General features: G+C 39.9%; 1 protein-coding gene across 2 annotated transcripts in view; it reads right to left on the reverse strand.

Moving 5' to 3' along the window:
- The window catches only part of si:dkeyp-72e1.9 (syntaxin-binding protein 4), an 89601-nt gene that overhangs the window by 41212 nt on the left and 26530 nt on the right, over positions 1–21859 (reverse strand). The window contains exons 1-3 of one of the 2 annotated variants that reach the window (XM_037792266.1): positions 15244–15633; positions 9166–9239; positions 379–474 (exon numbers count right to left, since the gene is read on the reverse strand). In XM_037792266.1, coding sequence (XP_037648194.1) covers positions 379–474; positions 9166–9239; positions 15244–15290 — 217 coding nt within the window. In that variant the 5' untranslated portion in view covers positions 15291–15633. Of the gene's footprint in view, positions 1–378; positions 475–9165; positions 9240–15243; positions 15634–21859 lie in introns of those variants that run through there. The other variant, XM_037792265.1, reaches the window with a different exon arrangement.

The raw sequence follows: 21859 nt of genomic DNA on the forward strand, positions 1-21859 counted from the left end.
AGTCTACAGTCTTATTCTCCAACAATGGGAGTGAGAACATCATTCTAGTTACTTGTCATCATCACACACAGCATCTAATTTCCCCACAACATGACTCACTTGACTAATGTGTTCAATAACGGCTATACATGCAGATTAACAAACTTTAGTTCATATCGGGTACTTCAAGTAGATGTAATAAACTAAATAAACAGTACAGCACAGGAGCACTGCAAGGACGTGTATGTTTTTTAAAGGGGACATGTCATGAAAAACTCCTTTCTTCAGTGCCTGAACACATACATTTGGGTATAGCAATATCATTTACATGGGTACACACACTTTAGCTTTTTTTTTACACTGACAAGAAAATGTACCCTTGGAGGACACAGGACTTACCATCACTTGATGCAAGGCCACCTGGTAAAATCCGTTTGACGTAGACTCCAAACTCCTCTCCGGTTTGCTCTTTCACTCCACCGATCACTTTAATTCCTGTTGGGAGGAGAAGGAAAATCACTTTTTCTTTAGATTTGTCAATTTAAATTGTCTTCTGTAATTTTGCAATCAATCGTGGATATCAATGACGAGTGACGAGAAAGACTGAGGATTTTCTTCTTGTTTAATTGTGTTTAGGAGAACATCTGGATTCAAGAGTTTCAAGATTTTATTTCATATTGGTCAACTTAGTATCCCTGTCCAGGTGCCTTTTCACTCATATCCCACTATAGAGTTGACCTGTCTCCGACAGCATGCACAGTATCATTGAATAAAGCAAGTGCTTTCTTCAGATTTAGGTGGTATACGATGGTATAACAGAGCTCAATCTGGAAGTCAACCACTACGTTACTACATGTCCATATCACTATTTCAGGTCCCACAATAAAAAAGTTACTCCAAATGGAACAAATGCTAATTACAGTACTGTACATAACTGAATAATAATAACTTGGTACAGATGGTATTTTAAATATTGTGATCTCAGGGGGGTGAGGGGAAGGGCATTTGTCGGCAGCTGCCATTTTATTGGCATACTGCTGACAGAAGAGGAGTGGGAAGGTCATAAGTAAGCTCCCAGACAACACGTAAAGTGCATTTCCAACTGTGGCCACCATATCAGTGGCAACCCGTTCTCACTCCCATCTCGTCAAACACCGACACTTGGTCAGTGCCTCTCTGTGTCTGATATCGACACACCGAGGTACCCTTTAGCATCTAACTCCGATGTAAACCCATCCACGTCAGAGCAACTGACGTAGTATAAAGAGCGAGAAAGTCAGAGTAGGTTGGACGGGTCAAAGAAGTACGGGACTGTTCGTGTCCCGTGTGAAACCATGACAACATTGACCTGTTTACCGTAGTTTTGTTACAGTAACAAACATACTCATTTGAACCCAAACAGCAATGTTTTCCTAAACCTAACCAAGTACTTTTGTTGCCTAAACCTATAAACTAAGTAAGCCTACGTTTGAAGTTTATTTTGAAAATAGACTGTATGCATGTAACAAGCGGAAATGATATGTTTCCTGTGAACACGGAAGTTTAACAGTGTGCATGTAACGAGTGGAAACTGACACGGCGTCCCTGACACGTCCAAAACTGACGCTATGGGTACCTAGAGAGTCGTAGTTTGAAGTGTAGGGCCACTGACCAAGTGACAGTATTTCAGACTTGTCCCGATTTTCCTGAGAGACTCCCGTTTTTCATTGCTGTCTCCTGGTTTTGTCCCGGGGTCACAATTCTCCTATATTTCTCCTGATTTCTGAATCTTTTTTTTTTTCAAACTTTATTTCCTTTTCGTTATCTCAACCTGTTTCTGGCGCCGTACAGCGTGTATAAGCCCTACTTTGGCCAAACCGAACGACAACAGAGCTACACCAAATGTGGTTTCCTGGCGGAAAAGAACAGTCTATGCTCGCGACACCGTGACAGTTTGAGCTCATGTTTGAGCTGTGCTCGCCGCTGGGTTCAGCGCACATCACAGCGTGCAGCACCCAAAGTCAGGCTTTGTTCGACGCAGTAAGAAGCCCTCGTGGTGCCACGCAAGCCATTGGAAATAACCGGTTTCAGAGCGCAGTTGTGCCGTTGTCACGTCGTGTCTGAAAAGACCTTCAGATGGAGAGAGAAATTGAGAGCTAACTGAAAGAAATACTCAAGCAGGGGCAACAAATGAATGATGAATAATAGTTTATACCAGAGATTCACACGCCAAGTTGACACCAGAGTGGCGAATTATTCAGTTTTCTTTACTGAGAATTAAAGGTAAAATTAAAAGTGTAATATAAAATGCTGTTGCAGTGTACTTCCAAAAATAATTTTGTTATTTTAATTATTTTAAAATCACCATAATGCAGATTTCAAAGTCTCTGAAACTGAAATGTTTCTGGGGGAGGACCCCCTGGATCCCCGGGTTCACTGTACCCGGGTGCTATACGGCGGATTCCCTGACGGAGCTCCCAAAAATGCATTCTGATACGTGGATGAACTACAACTATTCAAGCATCACACATTATTGTTAAACGCATCACATTGATGGTGCGGTCCTTGCTAGTGAAATAGCCCTTAAAGATTTAAATGCACTAATCGCCGAATCCAGAGTTAATCTCCTTCCTCCGTTCATGTGAATGAACCCGAGATCGAGCGACATATACTGTAGTATCAAGACAGATCAACCAACGGACTAAATGATTTCTCATCCAGTGTGGTAATAACAGGCAAAGGTTGGCCTATCCATTCTACTAACACGTGTTCCATCACTGTGCTTGAAGTGAATACACTTGAAGTGACTGAATGCTGGCTGGTAAAGTCTCCCTTATTTAACCATTTGATCAGGGCTCCTTCAATGTAAGACTGCTGTTGGCCTGTTACCGCAGAGACAAAATGGTAACACTAATTGGGTCTGGAGCAAAGTGGCGCATGTTAATTATCGCCTGTCGTAAGAATGGGGTTATAAAGTTCCCCGTCTCTGTCCTCCTCCCTTCTTACTCTTCTCTGAGGAAAAAGAGTCTCTTGTTCTTTTGTTCAGCCTCAAAGCACTCTCCTCCCCACGCCTATCATCAGATAAGAAAAACATCACACTAATGCATAATATAAAAGACATGCCTCTCTCTCTCTCCCTCCTGTTCAGCTTCACATTTTGTTTTCCAAATCATTATTTCCTGCTCAAGATGCATCGAGGGCATGTTTGCCTCCCAAGGATGAACTGTTCCAACACTTGAAGACCTTGTAAAGATCACAAAATTCAACGTGATGAAAAAAAAAAAGGCACAGTTGCTTCTAAAAATGGTTTATAACCCCCCAGATGATACATGGTAAATGGTACATGGGCTGCATTTGTACAACGCTTTCTAGTCTTAGCGACCACTCAAAGCGCTTTACAACACAAGCCAACATTCACCCATTCATATTCATACACTGGTAACAGAAGCTGCCATAGAAGATGCCAACCTGCTCATCAGGAGCGAGAAACATTTACACACTGACACACCGATGACACAGCCTTCAGGAGCAATTTGGGGGTTTAGTATCTTGCCCAAGGACAAATATTACACCACCTTGTATCTTGAGAACTGAATCAGTGGGTCCTGCAGGTGCACTTTTTTATTAATTTCTAATAAAAGCTGTATGTATTTGCCATTAATCGTTGTTTACTTGTTTATATCCATAATTAATTTATCCCTGATTCCCTTACAAGAAAAAATTTGAGGAATCCTGACCTGCTCTGTCCAGTATCAGATATTTATTTCACAGTCACACTGACTGAATTTTTGGCAAAAAAAAGTTACTGTATCGATTTCAAATCATTGAATCGTATCGTATCGTATCGTATCGTATCGTATCGCATCATATTGTATCGTATCGCTCTAGATGAGTCAAATATCGTCCTTGAATCGTATCGGAACCATGGTAACCGTATCGTTACACCCCTACTTGGGCATGTAGACTGCAGGGGCCAAGGATCGAACCACAACCTTCGGTTTTATTGGACGACCCGCTTTAGCTCCGGAGCCACAGTCGCCAAGAATATAAAAAAAACATGTTTATTGAACCAGACAGTGTCATTTCTGGACACCAGGAAACTGAAGAGTGCTTCTTTAAAGCCCACTCTGACGGAGATGTTGTTCACTTTGAACAGTGTCGGTGGTTCAGCTTTCAGCTGCATTAAAGGGAGATTAGCATGCGCTGTCCTCGGTGTAGGACAGCAGGGCTGTTTGCTACAGTGTGCACGAATGACACTCCCCCGCTCTGGAGGCTTCAGATGTACAGGGCGGGGGTCTTTATGTATTGGAACAGAACGTACACTTGCACATGCTCGAGTCGGACGACTATAAGCTGCTTTGCTTCTCACCTGTGTGCCGCTTTTAGTAGTGCAAGTACACACACACACACACACACACACACACACACACACACATGCACCTTCAGCCTTTCTGTCACCTCTCCTCACATGCTAGGCCTTTCACTGCTACCTTTAGTACACTACATTTAATCTTTTTCTACATACATCAGGAGTTCATGTGGTTGAAAAAAAGCATACACATGTAATGTTATAAAGTTTAATGTTTTAAGAATGCAGTGGGTAGAAATGGAGCAAATATGATTAAAAAAAGTTATTTTTATAAAACGGTCACTATATCCTGACAGTAGTGCATGAGACAGGTAATCTGAAAGAAAATCATGTTCCTCTGCATCCTCCGGTGCTCCTAATGGCATCTGCAAGATTTCACAGACCGGAGGAAAACAAGCAGTCAGAGCTGATCTGGAGTCTGCCGTCCAGCTGCCATCTTTGAGCAGTTGTCAAACGTTCGCGAACTCCGACCAAGCGGTCAAACTAGGCAGCGCCGATCAAATATGAATCAATATTATGTTACTGTAATGCCTATTTCTCTCCTCAAATGTTTTCAGAAACATCTTGTAGTGTACTGTTTAGCTGTAAAATGAGAAAGTTTGTGACCCGACAGCCATGTTGAGATCTGTTCAGGAAATACCAAGCACCGCCCACCAGCCGGAGCACAGCCAATAAGAACGCTCTCTCTCTGAAATGACCTGTGATTGGCCAAAGACTCCTCTTACGGATTTTCTAAAGCCTGAAAACAGAGCCATGAAGAGGTTCAGAAGTCTAGTTTTCTCTCAGAACACTTGAATTACAATATGCTGAAAGGTTATTATGGAATTTTCTGCCCCAATGATACCAAAAACATTCTGCCTACTGCAGGTTTAATGGAAGTTCAACCGGTCTCCACAATATATGATATGACAACTTGCAGTGCGGTCCAATCCTCGCAATATTTCCACTAAATATAGTAAAATCAGTAGAATACTGTCTCAACTCACAACCCGACACAACTTTACATTTCAAACATCGCCTAAAGCAAGAGGGAAAAGGATGAAAATAAAAATATTTAAATCCTGTCCAAAACTTCCAGCCACAACAGATCCACGATGACACACCTCTCTTCATGGTAGCTGGATCACATTTATACATCCTTTTTACCCCCAAGAGCTATACAATGTGCCTCACATTCACACAGTGATGCCAGTGAGCTACCATGCATGGTCTTATGGACACTATAGAAATCGTATAGGAAACAAAGAAAAGGAAGCTGTGATGCGAGCTACGTTTTCTTAATGCAGATCTGTCAAACATTTAATTTGAATGAGTATAATACATGTGTAAAAGAAGTGCATCATACGCAGCTGAATTACGTAGGTTTAAAGGTCCCATATTGTAAAAAGTACGATTTTCATATTTTTTTTATTATAAAGCAGGTTTAAGTGCTGTGAAAGTATTGAAGCGCTCAATATACAGAGAAATACACACAGCCCGCATTCAGAAATTGTGCTTTTGAAACAAGCCGTTAGGATTTCTGTCCATTTGTGATGTCACAAATATACAATATTTAGACCATTACACAGTTTTAAACATAAACATTCTAAATATGTCCCAGTTTATATCTTGTTGCAGTCTATGTGAATGACATCAGCTGACAGGAAGTAAACATGGACCCAAGCTGCCTAGTAACGCAATTCTGTTGCAATCTGCTGAAATGCACTAAACGGAGCATTTCAGACAGAGGGGTAAATACGGGTATATTCAAGTAGAAAGTATGAGGAAAATTAAGTGTTTTTTTAACATTACAGCATGTCAACATGTTCTAATAGAAACACAAAATACAAGTATGAACCTGAAAATGAGCACGATATGGGACCTTTAATACAAAATATATATAACAAAAATAAAAATTAAGTTCAATTCTGATCAGGGGCACAGCATTTAAACATTCATTCTGAATACAGTTACAACTGTTTAGTTTTGAATAGCTTTTTATGGCTATGAATGTGTTTCCGATTATGTAAGGCACCTCTATTTACAGTTTGACTGTAATTGTATTCATGCATAAGGACTGTTTGTCCTTGCGTAGGCACAAGCTCCGCCAGCATGGCGGTGTGGAAGTGCAGTAAGGATAAAAACAACAGCAGCTCCCTGCATTCTTAACCCAGCTGAGTTAAGTGGGTTAGGGCTTTGCCACATGACCTACTTCCCCTGCGAGGCATAAACACACTGATACTTAACAAGGATACCTACCCTGCGGAGAAAATCCCTTTAAAAGTAGGACTTCAATTATTTCTGCTATTCAAAAACACGCTCCGGTGCCAGATAGTAGAGGATGATTGAGTAGTAGTGTACATTACGTCGTTAGCTTGAGCTGAGCATGTGATTTGGTCTTCATATAAATAACTGCACTGTTTTACTAGTGATGACTGATTTAAAACAGTAGATGTTTGCCTCCATCTACAGACATGGGAACATGTGGATTACATGACTACTTTATGTGTAATGTGTTTTTAGCCTTTCAGCTCATTGTTTTGGTTTTATCACACACAACTTTATTGTTTTGGTTCAGTCTCACAGCTCTCATCAACCTGTTTTCCAGCAGCAGCAGCTGTTTTCAGTGAAAAAGCTCTGATAAACCCACAGTATACTACCTGCTCAGCAGCAGACAGCAGACAGACACAGTTAGAGACTGGCTGGTGAACAGGGTGGAGCATTTAGCAGCTAATGAGACAGATATTTCTCTCAAGAATTGGTGGAGATCAAAAACAGAATCGCTACAAGGAGAGTGAACTTCCATTCATCCAAAGGACACAAACACAACTCCAACTCCCCTCTCTCGCCATAACAGCTTGTTCTGCTGCACCCAAGTGGACAAAAAGTCAATTAATACTGCTTTAAATTATTTTAGTAAAGTTCAGCAATTCATGTTTTAACAACAACTTCATCCATTTCTGCTACTCGGATGAAGACATGCTCTTCATTGACACATTATAGTTAAAATCTTTAACTCTAACCCCTCCAGATCCTGTCCTCCAGAGATTGTCTTGTCTTGACATGTGCAACTTTGCAAAGTAGATATTAAGATATTAAGACTTGTATTTGTTATTCCTTGGTTGATGCACAGATACTGTATGTCTAGTGTAAAATGAGATTTATTTTTGTGAAGATTTATTTTATAGATTACCTTCTCAAGTTTATTGAAAAGGTTTACACAATTTAAAGGGACTGGTTGTAAGAATCAGAAATGCTTGTTAACAGCGACACCTGTGGCCGTTAAGTCACGAAAGTCAGCGTCGGGCTCACGCTTACTCGCACTAAATAGACATGAACGAGCATCGCTCAACACAGTGAGGCGTCACACGTCGGCTAAAACCACAATATCACTCTATATTTCACCTGCTTGGCAGTAACGTTATCTGACTTATTGATTTCTTAAAGCTGATTTTTATAAAACGGTCACTATATCCTGACAGTAGTACATGAAACAGGTAATCTGAAAAAAAGACTGGAGGAAAACAACCAGTCAGAGCTGATCTGTCCAGCTGCCATCTTTGAGCAGCTGTCAATCACTCGCGAACTCCGATCAAACGGTCAAACTAGGCAGCGCTGATCAAATACGAATCAATATTCTGTTACTGTAATGCCTATTTCTCTCCACAAATGTTTTCAGAAACATCTTGTAGTGTACTGTTTAGCTGTAAAATAAGACAGTCTGTGACCCAGCAGCCATTTTGAGATCTGCTGAGGCCCACCAGCCGGAGCACAGCCAATAGGAACGCTCTCTCTCTCTGAAATGACCTGTGATTGGCCAAAGTCTCCCGTCACGGGCTAGATTTTCTAAAGCCTGAAAACAGAGCCATGAGGAGGAGCAGAAGTTTAGTTTTCTCTCAGAACACTTGAATTACAATATGCTGAAAGGTTATTATGGAATTTTTGCCAAATGATGCCAAAAATATACTGACTACTGAAGCTTTAAGTAAGTAGCTGTGTAATAAACGGGATAATGTACCGCTAGCGGGTCATTGTTGTGAAATAAACCCGATGCAAGACCCTTCCACTTTGTGTCGGGTCCACGGGGTGCCGCCCTTTTGGGGTTTATTCCACAACAAGGAATATATATATATATATATATATATATATAGTATTCTGTTCTTTAAGTTAGATTGGGAACTAAATAACATGGTGCATCTTGCCTGTAATTTTAGTAATGGTTAAGGTTGGCGGAGTGATATGATGATGAGGTGATGTAGCACGTTTGTTGTCAGTGTTCAGTTGTCCGACTGTGGAGATGATCATTAAAAGTGGACGGAGTTATCCTGAAGATGCTGTCCCCGTGCTCTAACTTCACCCACATCCTGAAAGTAGTTTTAATTAATTCAGTAAGTACAAGTTTAGAGTTAACGCTAAGAGTAACCAGCGTTACACTAGCTACTCTTACTGTCTGAAACCACTACAGATTATTATATACAGTATTAGTCAGAGGATTCTTGAGGATTCATGGATTTCCATGGCTTATGGTGTGTTTCTGTGTGGAGTTTACTCGTTCTCCCTGCATCAGTGTAGGTTTCCTCTGGGTGCTCCAGTTTTCTCCCACAGACATGCAGCGTAGGTGAACTGGAGTAAGTATTGTCTGTGTATGTGTTAGTTGTGTGATAAGACTGGCAACCAGGGTGAACCCTGTCTCTCATCCAGTTAATGCTGGCACAGGCACCAGTCCCTGATAACCATGAACTGTATACGCAGTTATAAAGATGGAGAGGACATGTAGGAAACACATTAGCATCTACATGTTTACTTTGAGAAGTACTTCCTTCTATCCATGGTTGCTGAAGAGAGAAAAACTGACTTACCCAGGCCATTCTCGCAGTCTGTAAACTCCATGGAATGAACAGCTCTGTCTACTCCGTATGGACCCATTAGTGTCCTGTTAGAGATGGAGGGATGAGGAGGATGGAGAGAAGAGAGAGAGAGAGACAGAAGAGAGGAGAAAATAAATAAGTGCATCACAAATGTAACTTTGAGAGCTAAATCTTCTTTTGTACTTATAGACCCTTCAGTTGCAAAGCTACACAGTGAGACTGTGGCTATACTGGATGCGAGGGAGCGCTTGAGTGGAATTTGACTGTGTGATGAATACAGAGCCTTATATCTGTCTCAGAGAGTTCCCCCTACAGCCTTACAGTCTGTGTCCACCAAAGCACTTTTTTTCCCAGCTGAAAACATAAGACGCTCTTCTGAAAACACACAGCTGGGAGCGCTTTGGAGGCGCAGCATTTTTATTTATTTTTTTTACGTTGAGACACTTTTGTTGCATCTGGTTGCTATGATACGGAATATCCACGGAAGTAAACGCGTAGGCACAAGGTACTCGCTCTGGATGAAGGGAAGGCTGAAGCGCCTAGGGCGAGAGGATGGTCATTTCGCCTAGTCTAAACTCTAATTCTAGATATCTGTAATTACATTTTGACTATTCGTAACTCCAGTTAGAAATATCTACAACGTCTAATTTTAGATATCTAAAAAGGACAATGTAGATATCTTCAATTGAGGGGAATTCAATTTATCTTGAACTGGAATTATGACTAGTCATAATTAAATTGTAGATACCTGAAACTGGAATTACGACTAGTCATAATTCAGTTGCGGATATCCGCAACTGAATTATGGATATCTGTTATGACAAACCCCATGCACATGAATGGCAAAAGTAGTTTGAATCGTACTAGTTAAAATGTAATAACGGATAAAATAGAGTTAGGGATATCTTGAATTAGCAGATATCTCTAATGAATATCCAGTCTAGCTATTAAATGTTAAAACTTCTTGCCATAAAAGTAGTAATAAATAGTGCCTGTAATTCCTGGACAAATACCGGAAGTGTTTCTGTAGAGACGACTGTTATGTTGAGACTATCTGCTATCACTTGCTGAGAGTTGCAAATAAACACCTCTGAATGGATGAATTAAAAGCATGTGACTCCTTTATAAGAGCACCCCCAACACTGAATGCTGGCTGGAAAACAATTATTCGGTTTGCAGCAGTGTTGAATAAGAAGTGTTGGTGGGTGTGTGTCTGCTGCTGCTGCTGCTGCTGCTGCTGCTGCTGCTGCTGCTGCTGCTGCTGCCGCCTCAGACCTCCACATCTATCTTTAGAATAGTCTTAACAGCAGAGGCAATGGCAGTCTTCTTTTTGACAGGTCTCACCCCTACATACGTTCATTTAGCCCCTCTGAAAATGTGCTCATCTTCAGATCGTTCACTAACCGAGCAGAACCCAGAAATACAGATAGATTTGTCAAGTATTTAATATTCTTATCAACATGGGAGTGGACAAATATGCTTGCTTTATGCAAATGTATGTATATATTTATTATTGGCAATCAACTAAAGACACAAGTCAATAGCACATATTGTCCAGAAACCCTCACAGGTACTACATTTAGCACAGAAAAATACGCTCAAATCATATCATGGCAAACTGCAGCCCAACAGGCAACAACAGCTGTCAGTGTGTCAGTGTGCTGACTTGACTATGACTTGCAACAAACTGCATGTTATTATCATAAAGTTAAAATATAAAAATAGCAGCGAGCACGTCTCCAAATCTTGAACAGTTTTGGGTGCCAGGTAGTGGTAAGAAATGAAGAAACAACTCAACGGCACTCACAGATAAAGAGTCTTTTTTGGTTTATTCTGGGCAATCAAGCGTAAACGAACACGTTTCAGCTATAAGCCGTCATCAGCGCTGATGATTTGTTTCTTCTATTATCATAAAGTGGGCATGTCTGTAAAGGGGAGACTCGTGGGTACCCATAGCACCCATTTTCATTCACATATCTTGAGGTCAGAGGTCAGAGGTTAAGGGTACCAATGGGAACTCCTTAGGTTTTCTAGTTTCCTATGATACCAGTATCTTCACTCTAGCTTTAAAACTGAGCCGCTACAACCTCAGAAAGATCGATTGAGTTAATGCGTTAAAGAAACTAGTGGCAGTATATTTTTGGCATCGGACCTCAGATCAGTTCTTACTGCTTGTTTTCCTCCGGTCTGTGAAATCTTGCAGATGCCGTTAGGAGCACCGGAGGACACAGAGGAACATAATTTTTGAGGAGGCAAAGTCTCCCGTCACAGGCTAGATTTTTTAAAGCCTGAAAACAGAGCCATGAGGAGGAGCAGAAGTCTAGTTTTTGCTCAGAACACTTGAATTAGTAAAAATGCTGAAAGGTTATTATGGAATTTTTGCCCAATGATGCCAAAAATATACTGCCTACTGAAGCTTTAAGCAAAATTAAAAGAAATGGTTGATGAATAAACCAGGTGTGTAAATTCCTCTCATTTCATGTGTTTTTTTATGTATCATTCTAAATCCTTAACGTCAGTGTAATGTTTCTGTGTAAATCTAATATGCCACCCACGTGTCGTCCTCTATATAAACAAAGCCTTAGGGAATCAGCAACAGTTAAGTGAGCTGGAATAAAACAATGTGCTGTACTGTACTATGGGAAATCTCCTGCAGATGAGGTTGGCAGAAATGATCGTAGTCTTACGCAACAATGCTGCACAAGAACTGCCCGCTCCGGTTTAGCCCAATTTTCCTTATTCCTAATCCATCTGACATTGGATCAAGTAGCAATTAACATCAATTTACTCAGACTGTACATTGCAAAAGATGGTGTAAAATAGGCACGATAAACCAGTGCACACATACTGTATATCTGTTGTTTACCTGTAAAGACTGTTAGCAACACTTTGTTGGTAAAATATAGAGATTATGGTGTTCATAGTTTTTGGAAATCTGGGACAATGTCTTCTCAGCAATGGAACTTCCCTGTCTGGTTACCACCCGAACGACAAGGAGGATTATCAATATTTCAGATGCAGAGGGTTCATCAGTAGCAACCTGAGACTGCTGTCAGTGAAACAATGAGGCTAACAGAGGACAGACTGTTGAAAACAACGTTCTTATGAAGGAAAGCAGCAGCTCATTAAGTCTGAAGACAGGAGGAGGTGTGGGGTATTATTCATACTACTGATGATCTGTAAACAGTGATACTTTCACCAGTGTTGTGCATGAACGTGCTCATGTTTTGGGTTAAACGGTATCCTTTTGCAACCAACGAGCATGAGCGCGAGACGCGAGCGGCTAGTGCCACCGTCTATTCCATCCCCGCCTCCAAAGTCTCAAAAGACACACAGAAGCAGCCTGAGTGCGAGGAGAAGGGCTGAAGCTGGAGCAGAAAATCTGTGCAAGCAACAACATATCTGAGTGCAACCTACAGTTTGAGCAGAAGCAGAGCTAATCCAAGCGCAGGCAGGGGCTATTTGAGTGCAAGGACAGGGCTTTGAGGGAAAACATTACAAAATCTGAAATCATTGACAACATTTACATGCACACTAATATTCCACTATTATTCAGAATATGGCAATATTCCATATTTGATAACAACATATTCTGTTTGGATATTCTGAATTAGGATTTATTCCGAATGGAGCATTTTTCGGTTAAGACATGTGGGATATGTCGATATTGTTCAGGTTTTAGGAGCATTCTTTGGACATCTATACAACGCTTTCACAATATGCGTCTCAATTGGGGTTTTCATGTCAGTTTTCATGGCCTATTGTCGCAGTCTGCAGTGATGCCTGCCCAAAAGAAGCCCACATTTCTGATCGGAAGGAGAAACACACCTACTGTTAAACATTATGAAAGACTTGGATATCAACAGGTTTTTGGAAATGCGCAAATATCAGCTCCATAAAGTACCCTGAGGAAAACCTTATTTGGAAACTGCATTGTTTACATCATATTGCAGACATCTTGTTCTCCTTTTATATTGGTACATTATTGCCCTTTATGGGTCAATAATGTCACCATCAACACCACAACTACAGCAGAAATATACTGTATATTAGTAATTAATCACATGTACAGGTGATGGGCATCCTTGTGTGGTAAAGCACAAGATAAAAAAACTCAAATCCTCATCTAAGCAAGGCTCTACAGTGCCTCAATATAGTCTAAATGAATGTGGTTAAATATACATTTATATAATAAAAAATAATAAAAATACATTTCTTGTATTTTACTAACTTTTAAAAGCAGGTAGCAAGATGCATACTGCTAAATATATTCTACTGTGGTGAAAAAAAATCTCGCTTTTTGATTCTCATAACTCCCTTTAAATCTAAAATATGTACAACAGTACACCATTACTACCACAAAAACATGTTTATTTAAGCCAAATGAGAGGCTCTCTGCCCCCAATGGTTCCAGGCCTTTCTGATGAGATCATATTCATTCCATTTAATCAGGATGATTTGGCACCAGAGTAGTAAACACAAAGAAGAGCCAAGATTTCCTCCTTAATTCTTCTTTAAAAGTTTGTGGGCTGGCTAGGCCTTAAAACCTGATTTCCTGAAGTTACAGTTACAGTACAAGTAGTGCTGTGTTATGATTGCATAATAGTGCCCAAAATGGCAAAATGCCTCCATCAGGGAACATCTTTTACAAAACCACAATAGAAAATGTGTTATTGTATATAATTCCAAATGTTGACCATTATGTAATCATACCATATAAACTAGAATCATGTATCCCTAGCAGCTTGTTGTGTTCTGGCTCAGAATAAGCGGAATTATTAAAGGTGCAACAAAAAGTCAATTAATCGATTAGTCGATCAACAGAAAATGTATCGGCGACTGTGTTGGTAATGCATTAATCGCTGAATCGATAAAAGTCAATTTTCAAGCTAAAAACTAAAGGCAATCAGCTCTTTGATCGGGCGACAGCCAGGCGTTTCCCATCATGCCCTTGGTCTTGCAGTCAGCGGAGAGCAGCTGCCGCACCTGGCTCTAAAAACTGCGGCCGGCCCCCTTGATCTCGTGAGCTTATCGTCGCCTACGTGCGCATGACGTCAGAGCAAGTTGGGATCAAGTCAGACACAGATCTAACCGGCACGCATTGCGCACTGATCTCCGGCGATCGATTCTGCGCAGGCGTTGCTCATCTCAAACGAGCCTATACTGTTTTCTAATGTTTTATAGATTGAGTGATTAATCGAGGAAATAAACGGAAGGTTAATCGATCATGAAAATAACCATTAGTTGCGGCCCTGATAGTTATGAAGCCTATATCCATAATATAAAACAAGTACTTTCTGCTGATGTATATATACGGAAATTCTAAGGATTAAAATTAGACAAAATTGATGATCTGAAATTAAACTTTAAAGGCTCACCATTAACATTTAAAAAATGGAAGTTAATCTGTGATTCACTAGTTTATAGCTGCATTTGGTCAATAGGACATCTATAACCATTATAGGAAATCAATAGATATGGATTCAGGTTGACTTCTTCCAATTTTCAACATTACACCCCTTCATCTGTAAAAGTACATCGAACTTTTTTTGTCTCTTTAAAGAAAATAATAAATCAAACGCAGCTGAGCAACATGAATGGAACCAAACAGCCTCCTGTCGTTGCGCGCGGTGCGGCGCGGCGCACGAGCGGCATCACACGACAGATGCAGATAGTTTCTATCCTGAACAACAACGCGCTCACCAGAACCAGAACCAGCACCAGCACCAGCACCAGCCAGGTGTTTCTACCAACGTGTTGATGCAGAACGTGTTCCCCCTGAACTCATCACCCACACGGAATACATCACACACCTCCATATTCAAACACCATTAACGTCTCGTGCGCACCTGCCGAATAACTCAGTTTAGCGTGCGAGCACAGCACGAGTCCCACTACATTTACACGCTGTTTTCTCCACACACAGAAACACAACATGCACATTTAACTCTTCCACAAACAGGAACCGTGAACATCACCACTAACCACTTAACCACACACACTTCACTAAAGTAGGAAAGCAGCAGCGTCAACCAGCGTCTCCACCACAGACCTCCCGTTGACGTTTACCTGCTAATGATGACAGCTCCTTTATACATGACTGAAAAGGTTGGCATCTTGTCATTGGGAGCCAGTTTCTCCGGTTGAGGTCGGTCGGTCGGTTGTTCGGAGCTCCAGCAGCCCTTCAGCCGTCAGCCAGCAGCCACATCATGCTGCTGCTCAGTGTAGGAGCAGCCTGCCTGTAATACCAGTTAACCAGACTGTCCGCTCCTAACATCTCCACCTTCACACACACATTTAATCTCTTACATAACTAAAGTCGCCGACAAAAATTACAAAAGGGCGCAGAAAGCACAGAGGCTGGAAATCATTTATGTCTCTCACACACGCACACACACACACACACACACACACACACGCACACTGACTACAGGTCACTTTCCTCTGCCTGTTGTTGGACTACAGCGCGTATTTGTTGCTGAAGTTGCTTTAGCAAGGAAAGGAAGCCTGTCCATTTAGAAGATTATTGCTAGTATTAGACTATTCATAATTTCTTTAGTTCCAGTAAATATTTACCAGCTTGTAAAAAAAATATATCTAGGTGGGGTTATATTGGAAATCGTTGCAGGCATTTTTTTTTCATTTATATGTATAACCATACATTTTAAAATATTTATTTAAAATAAATAATAACACAATGATAAAGATACATTACATTATTATTAGGCTACACTATAGAAAATGTTGTGAATAAAATATTTCCTCAGCCACCCCCACTACACTAACACCTGTTCAGCTCAATTCAGAGCAGGAGGAGGAACACATTAAAGTGGCAGTAGGCAATATATTTTTGACATCATTGGTCAAAAATTCCACAATAACCTTTCAGCATATTGTATTTCAATTGTTCTGAGAGATATCTAGACTTCTGCACCTCCTCATGGCTCTGTTTTCAGGCTTTACAAAATCTATGACCAATTACAGGTCATTTCAGAGAGAGAGAGCGTTCCTATTGGTTGTGCTCCGGCTGATGGGCGGTGCTTGGTATTTCCTCAACTGATCTCAACATGGCTGCCAAACTTTCTAATTTTACAGCTAAACAGTACACTAAAAGATGTTTCTGAAAACATTTGAGGAGAGAAATAGGTATTACAGTAACAGAATATTGATTCATATTTGATCAGCACGGCCTAGTTTGACCATTTGGTCGGAGTTCGAGGGTGATTGACAGCCGGCTCTCATAGACAGCAGCTGGACAGCAGACTCCAGGTCAGCTCTTACTGCTTGTTTTCCTCCGGTCTGTGAAATATTGCAGATGCCGTTAGGAGAACCAGAGGACACAGAGACACATGATTTTTTTATCGGGTTACCTGTTTCATGTACTACTGTCACGATATAGCGACCATTTTCTAAAGATAACTTTTTTTAATCATATTTGCTCCAATCTCGCCTACTTAAGCTTTAATAGGCTACATGTGTCCCGCTCTCCATTTAGAAAGAGCAAATTTAATCCTCAGATGACATCCATGATGAACCATGAACCACTGTCATTTGTCAATCAAGCATCTGAGTAGTCGTGTTGTTTTGCTGCTTGTCCAGGCTGCAAATAATTATTTTTCATTTTCAATCAATCTATAGATTCTTTTTGATAAATACATTGAGTTATTCTATTAAAAAAAAAATGATTATTTGAAATAGATAGTGGTAAGTGGTGTTGATTAGTCTTGCAATTATGTTCCTCTTTTGAGTTATAGTGGTTCCTTCATAAGGGTTGTGAGATTATTAAAGGGGAACTACGCCCATTTTCAAAATTCATACATGTTATTCCTATAGTCTAAGACAGTCCAAAAAAATATTAGTAAACATGAACAACTCTCTCCCAAATCCAAAAACTAGAGCGCTAAAACTCAAACGTGTGATGTCATAGGGTATAAAGTGTGGAGCTGCTCCATAGACGATGAATAGGGAGAGATGTCCTAGACGACACTGAGGGCAGCCAGGGGAATGTTCTGAGTATATGGGGACATTTTCTCTTTCACAGCTGAGAACACTACAATAGAATAAAGCTCATTATAAAAAAAGAAAACAAACATTCTGTGGGTTTCACAGAATCAGCCTCCCATTTATCGTCTATGGAGCCGCTCCACACTTTATGACATCACAAAATTTGCGACTTACTTCTCTGGTTTCTGGCTTTGAGAGAGAGAGAGTAGCTCACGTTCAAAAATATTGATTGAACTTTCAAGTGTAAATTTGTCAGGTAAATATTAATTGTATCCCTATTGTACACATACAGTACATGGTTTCTGTCTTTGTTTTACTATAGCCCCTCTCTCTACTTTATCATCGTATTTTTGCATTTTGCACTTGGAGAAATTTATTAAGATAAAGTGGCTCAAATAAATGTTTACCTGCTGTACTTATACATTGTGATCTGTTGGCCCAACTTAAGTAAACTGTGGCACCAAAACGGCATGATATTGAGTAAATTAGACAAAGTGACAATCAATATTGTTGAATAGATTCAAGCCACAATGTGCTAAAATATTAGTTGATATAATGTATTTTATTTAATGAATCCAAAATCATTTTTATCCAAATAATTAGTAAACATAAATCAATTTCACCGAAAATAATTTGTCAATATAAATCAACTTTACCCTGATATTCAGTAAATATAAATCAATTTAACCAAGATAATTAATTAATATAAATCAATTTCATCCAGATATTCACTGAATCTAAATACATTTCACCAAGATAATTAATAAGCATATATCAATTTCACCAAGATAATTAATTAATATAAATCAATTTTACCCTGATATTTAGTAATTTTTAATCAATTTCACCCAGATAATTAATAAATATAAATCAATTTCACCCAGATATTCTGTAAATATAAATCAGTTTTCCTTTGGAAATTAATTTGGATTTACTCATTATTTTTATTTAAATGTAGTTAAATTAATTCAATACTTTTTAATCAAATTTGTAGTAGTAAAATCTATTCAATTATATTACGTGTCACTTTGTTGCCTTCATTTTTTTTAAATAACCATTGGTCACACTTTTTAGGGTGTAAGCCATGGAGATAACATATCGGAATTATTCCCCCTAAACAGAATGGAAAGCAGAGAGAGAAAAAACACCCCAAACTTTTTAAGAACTCCATTTTCATTATCAGATTATTTCACATCTTCGGGCCTAAAATTTTTTTGAAAATAAATAATAATAAAAGTAGAGGGTAAAATCATTCTTTGTTTGAACTCATCATAACCCATAAATATACAGACCGCGAGCAGTTATTAGGGGTCACAATTAGACATTACCTTGTTTTAAGGGGTTACAAGTCAAAAACGTTGGGAACAACTGGTTTAGAACGATAGCCTATATTTTACAATACTGTTCTCTCTCATTGAATGTCATTTATATGAGGTTAGCAATCTTAGGGAACTGACTTTTTTTAAACATTTGACCATATCAGCTAATTTGAACTAATTCACATCCGTCCATTTTCTATATTCACTTGGGGTATCACAGTATATGGGGGCAGTGGCTCAGGAGGCAGAGAGGGTTGGTGGTCCCTGTTGTCCTGAAGACACTGAATGGGCAGCATGGGGGTTCAGTCACACATTGCATGGCAGCTCCATCGCAATCGGTGTGTATTTGTGAATGAAAACACCCGTCACGGGACCTTACTAAATTGTTTAATCCAGTTTATGTCAATATAAGGCATGTTTCCTTCCCACCAAATATTTGAGGTGGTGTTGCTCGCCTACCTGAAAAGAGGTGCTAAAATGTTAAGAATATAATGAGCCTGGGTTTAATGGAGTTTATTGTTATGATGGACTTAATGCTGCTTCAGATAAGATTCATCAATCTAATCCAATACAATAAAGTCTGCTCACTGTTTCACTGAATTTTGAGAAACGCTGAAAAAAGTTACCGAATATTGACATAAAATGTCAGCCTTAATGCAAAACAATATCAGCTTATACCTGCATACAACACCTCTGGATGTAAAGGCCCATGCAGACTAAACATTAATTTGGTACGAACACCAACCACTAACCAGCATGTTTACTACCAAGCTAAATACATGTGTAAATTTCCTAGAGTACTACATCAGCTCAGCGTAGCCTCATAATCCCTGGCATGCAGACACAAGAACTACAGTACCTGCCAGTAAATTTGGCTTAACGGACTGTGAAACAGTTGAAGACATACCTGGCAAAACCTAGAGGCACTTTCAGCCTTTGGAACATGCCTCTGTTTTTTGTGGAGGAGCCCGGATATCTGATTCTTGTTGTTAACATTGGCTCGCCATATTCCCTCTCATGATGCACTACGGCTGCCAAGCAGATATGAAGAGTTGATAAGGAGATGATGAGCTTATGGCAAAAGGATAATACACACAAATCCATATGGCACAACTAAGTGCTAAATATAGGCCTTTATAAGAGGGCTACTCAGTAACAGTAACAGTAAGCACAGATTATTCCACACAAACATAACATATGAGCCGAGACAACATAACATTATATATATACTATATATATATATATATATGTATTATAGTATACTCTTATCAACATGGGAGTGGGCAAATATGCTTTATGCAAATGTATGTATATATTTATAACTGGAAATCAATTAACAACACCAAACAATGACAGATATTGTCCAGAAACCCTCACAGGTACTGTATTTAGCATAAAACAATATGCTCAAATCATAACATGGCAAACTGCAGCCCAACAGGCAACAACAGCTGTCAGTGTGTCAGTGTGCTGACTTGACTATGACTTGCCCCAAACTGCATGTGATTATCATAAAGTGGGCATGTCTGTAAAGGGGAGACTCGTGGGTACCCATAGAAACCATTTACATTCACATATCTGGAGGTCAGAGGTCAAGGGACCCCTTTGAAAATGGACATGCCAGTTTTTCCTCGCCAAAATTTAGCTTTTGTTTGACCCATCGATCCACCCTGACCTCCTTCCTTTTCGGACTTTGTCGCTCTTTATAATACGTCACCTGACTTCCGCCTTTGCTTCCGTCATAATTACTACGACCACTAGAGGTTGGCGTTGTCTTCTTGTATTCGCATCGGTGATCGAACATGAATAGATGATAACAACCTTCCGGACCTACTAGTAGGTGTAACGGGCCCCATCTAACCCATATCTATATGATGCTCATGCCACTGATAACGGCCATTGGATCAGCTGATAACATTTGAAGCGTGTGTTCTGGCAATAGAACAATACATTTTGGCTTGACACGTTGAGTTGAGTGGAGCTGCAGAGTTGGTGATAATTCTCAGTGGGTTCATCATGAGCGACAGCGTTCACACTACAAACAGTCATTTGATCCATTGTTAATGTAAAATATTGATTAGGGCAGCTTTAAAGACAGACTCAAACAATCCACTGTACTTTAGTTTAGATGTATAACAAATTCTGAATTCAGACACGGATTTTCTTTTTTGTAATTTGGGTGAACTGACCCTTTCAAAAGCAAACGGACCAAATTAGAGACTAGCTGGTGAACATAGTGGGAGCTTTTACTCTAGCAGCTATTTTTCTGAGGAGTTGGTGGAGACCAAACCAGAGCTAAAAGTAGAGTAAATATTGGACTTACTTTCATCAGGCCAACAATTCAATTAATGCAGCTTCAATTTTTGGTTAATTTTCTTTAGTTCAAATATAGTGGTACACTTTGTTGGATTTTCTAATGGATTTGTTTAGGTTTTTAAAAAGCCAATTACAAACCAAACATGGCCCAATAAAAAATCATTACTGTTTCCACCTACACACCAATGATTCCTCTAAAGACAGGCCATGGTTCTGATGTTTACCCAGTTGTTGAGATTAGAAGAAGCTGGAGGCTGTCCAGCCTACAGTATTACCTAACCCAGCCGTCTTGTACTGACTCCAGACACAGGCTTTGGGAGCATAGATGTAAGCTTGGCTTGCTACACTTGACTGCTACGGTAGCCAACTCGTTGTCGCTGCCGTCATCACATTTGGTAATACTGGCCTGTTGGGCCACATACTGTACATGACAAAAGTGTCCCTGCATGTACCCCAACAAGGAAGTTATTGGTGAAATAGGATGGAAACCTGTGGGATGAGTTTGAGAAAATCATATCCATTCAGCAAATTCAGTGTAATTCCACATACTCAGGTCGTTCTATGGCACCACTAGCGATTACTGCTCATACATGTGCAAGGTATGATGGTATGTATTAAGTTAAGTATTTATTTTTACTATAAAAATAAGGCAAAATACATACATAATGGACTAACTGTAAAAAAACACATTGGTATCTGATCGGAGTGACTGCTGACTGAACAGATAAGGCACCAGGATTAATCAAGCCTGGCTGTTAGCTGGTCTGGAGCAGGCTAGCTGCACACGATACATCTCCATAGTAACTTATGTGCCACTGCTTTCATGAAACCGAGTCAAGGTTAAACTGAGTCAGGGTAACCGGAAAATCCCAGCTTAATCTCCTATCTAGGTTTTGTGAAACAGGCCTCTGGTTAAAAGTCTGGTGTTTGTTGTACCCATCCATCTCCCCACCTGCCCACCATAATTGGTCTTTCTCGCTTTTTTATACTACGTCACTAATACCGTAGCATTTATGCGTTTGCATTGCAGTCAGTACAGGATAGAT

The sequence above is a fragment of the Sebastes umbrosus genome, chromosome 14 (genome assembly GCF_015220745.1).
Source record: "Sebastes umbrosus isolate fSebUmb1 chromosome 14, fSebUmb1.pri, whole genome shotgun sequence".
Taxonomy (NCBI): domain Eukaryota; kingdom Metazoa; phylum Chordata; class Actinopteri; order Perciformes; family Sebastidae; genus Sebastes; species Sebastes umbrosus.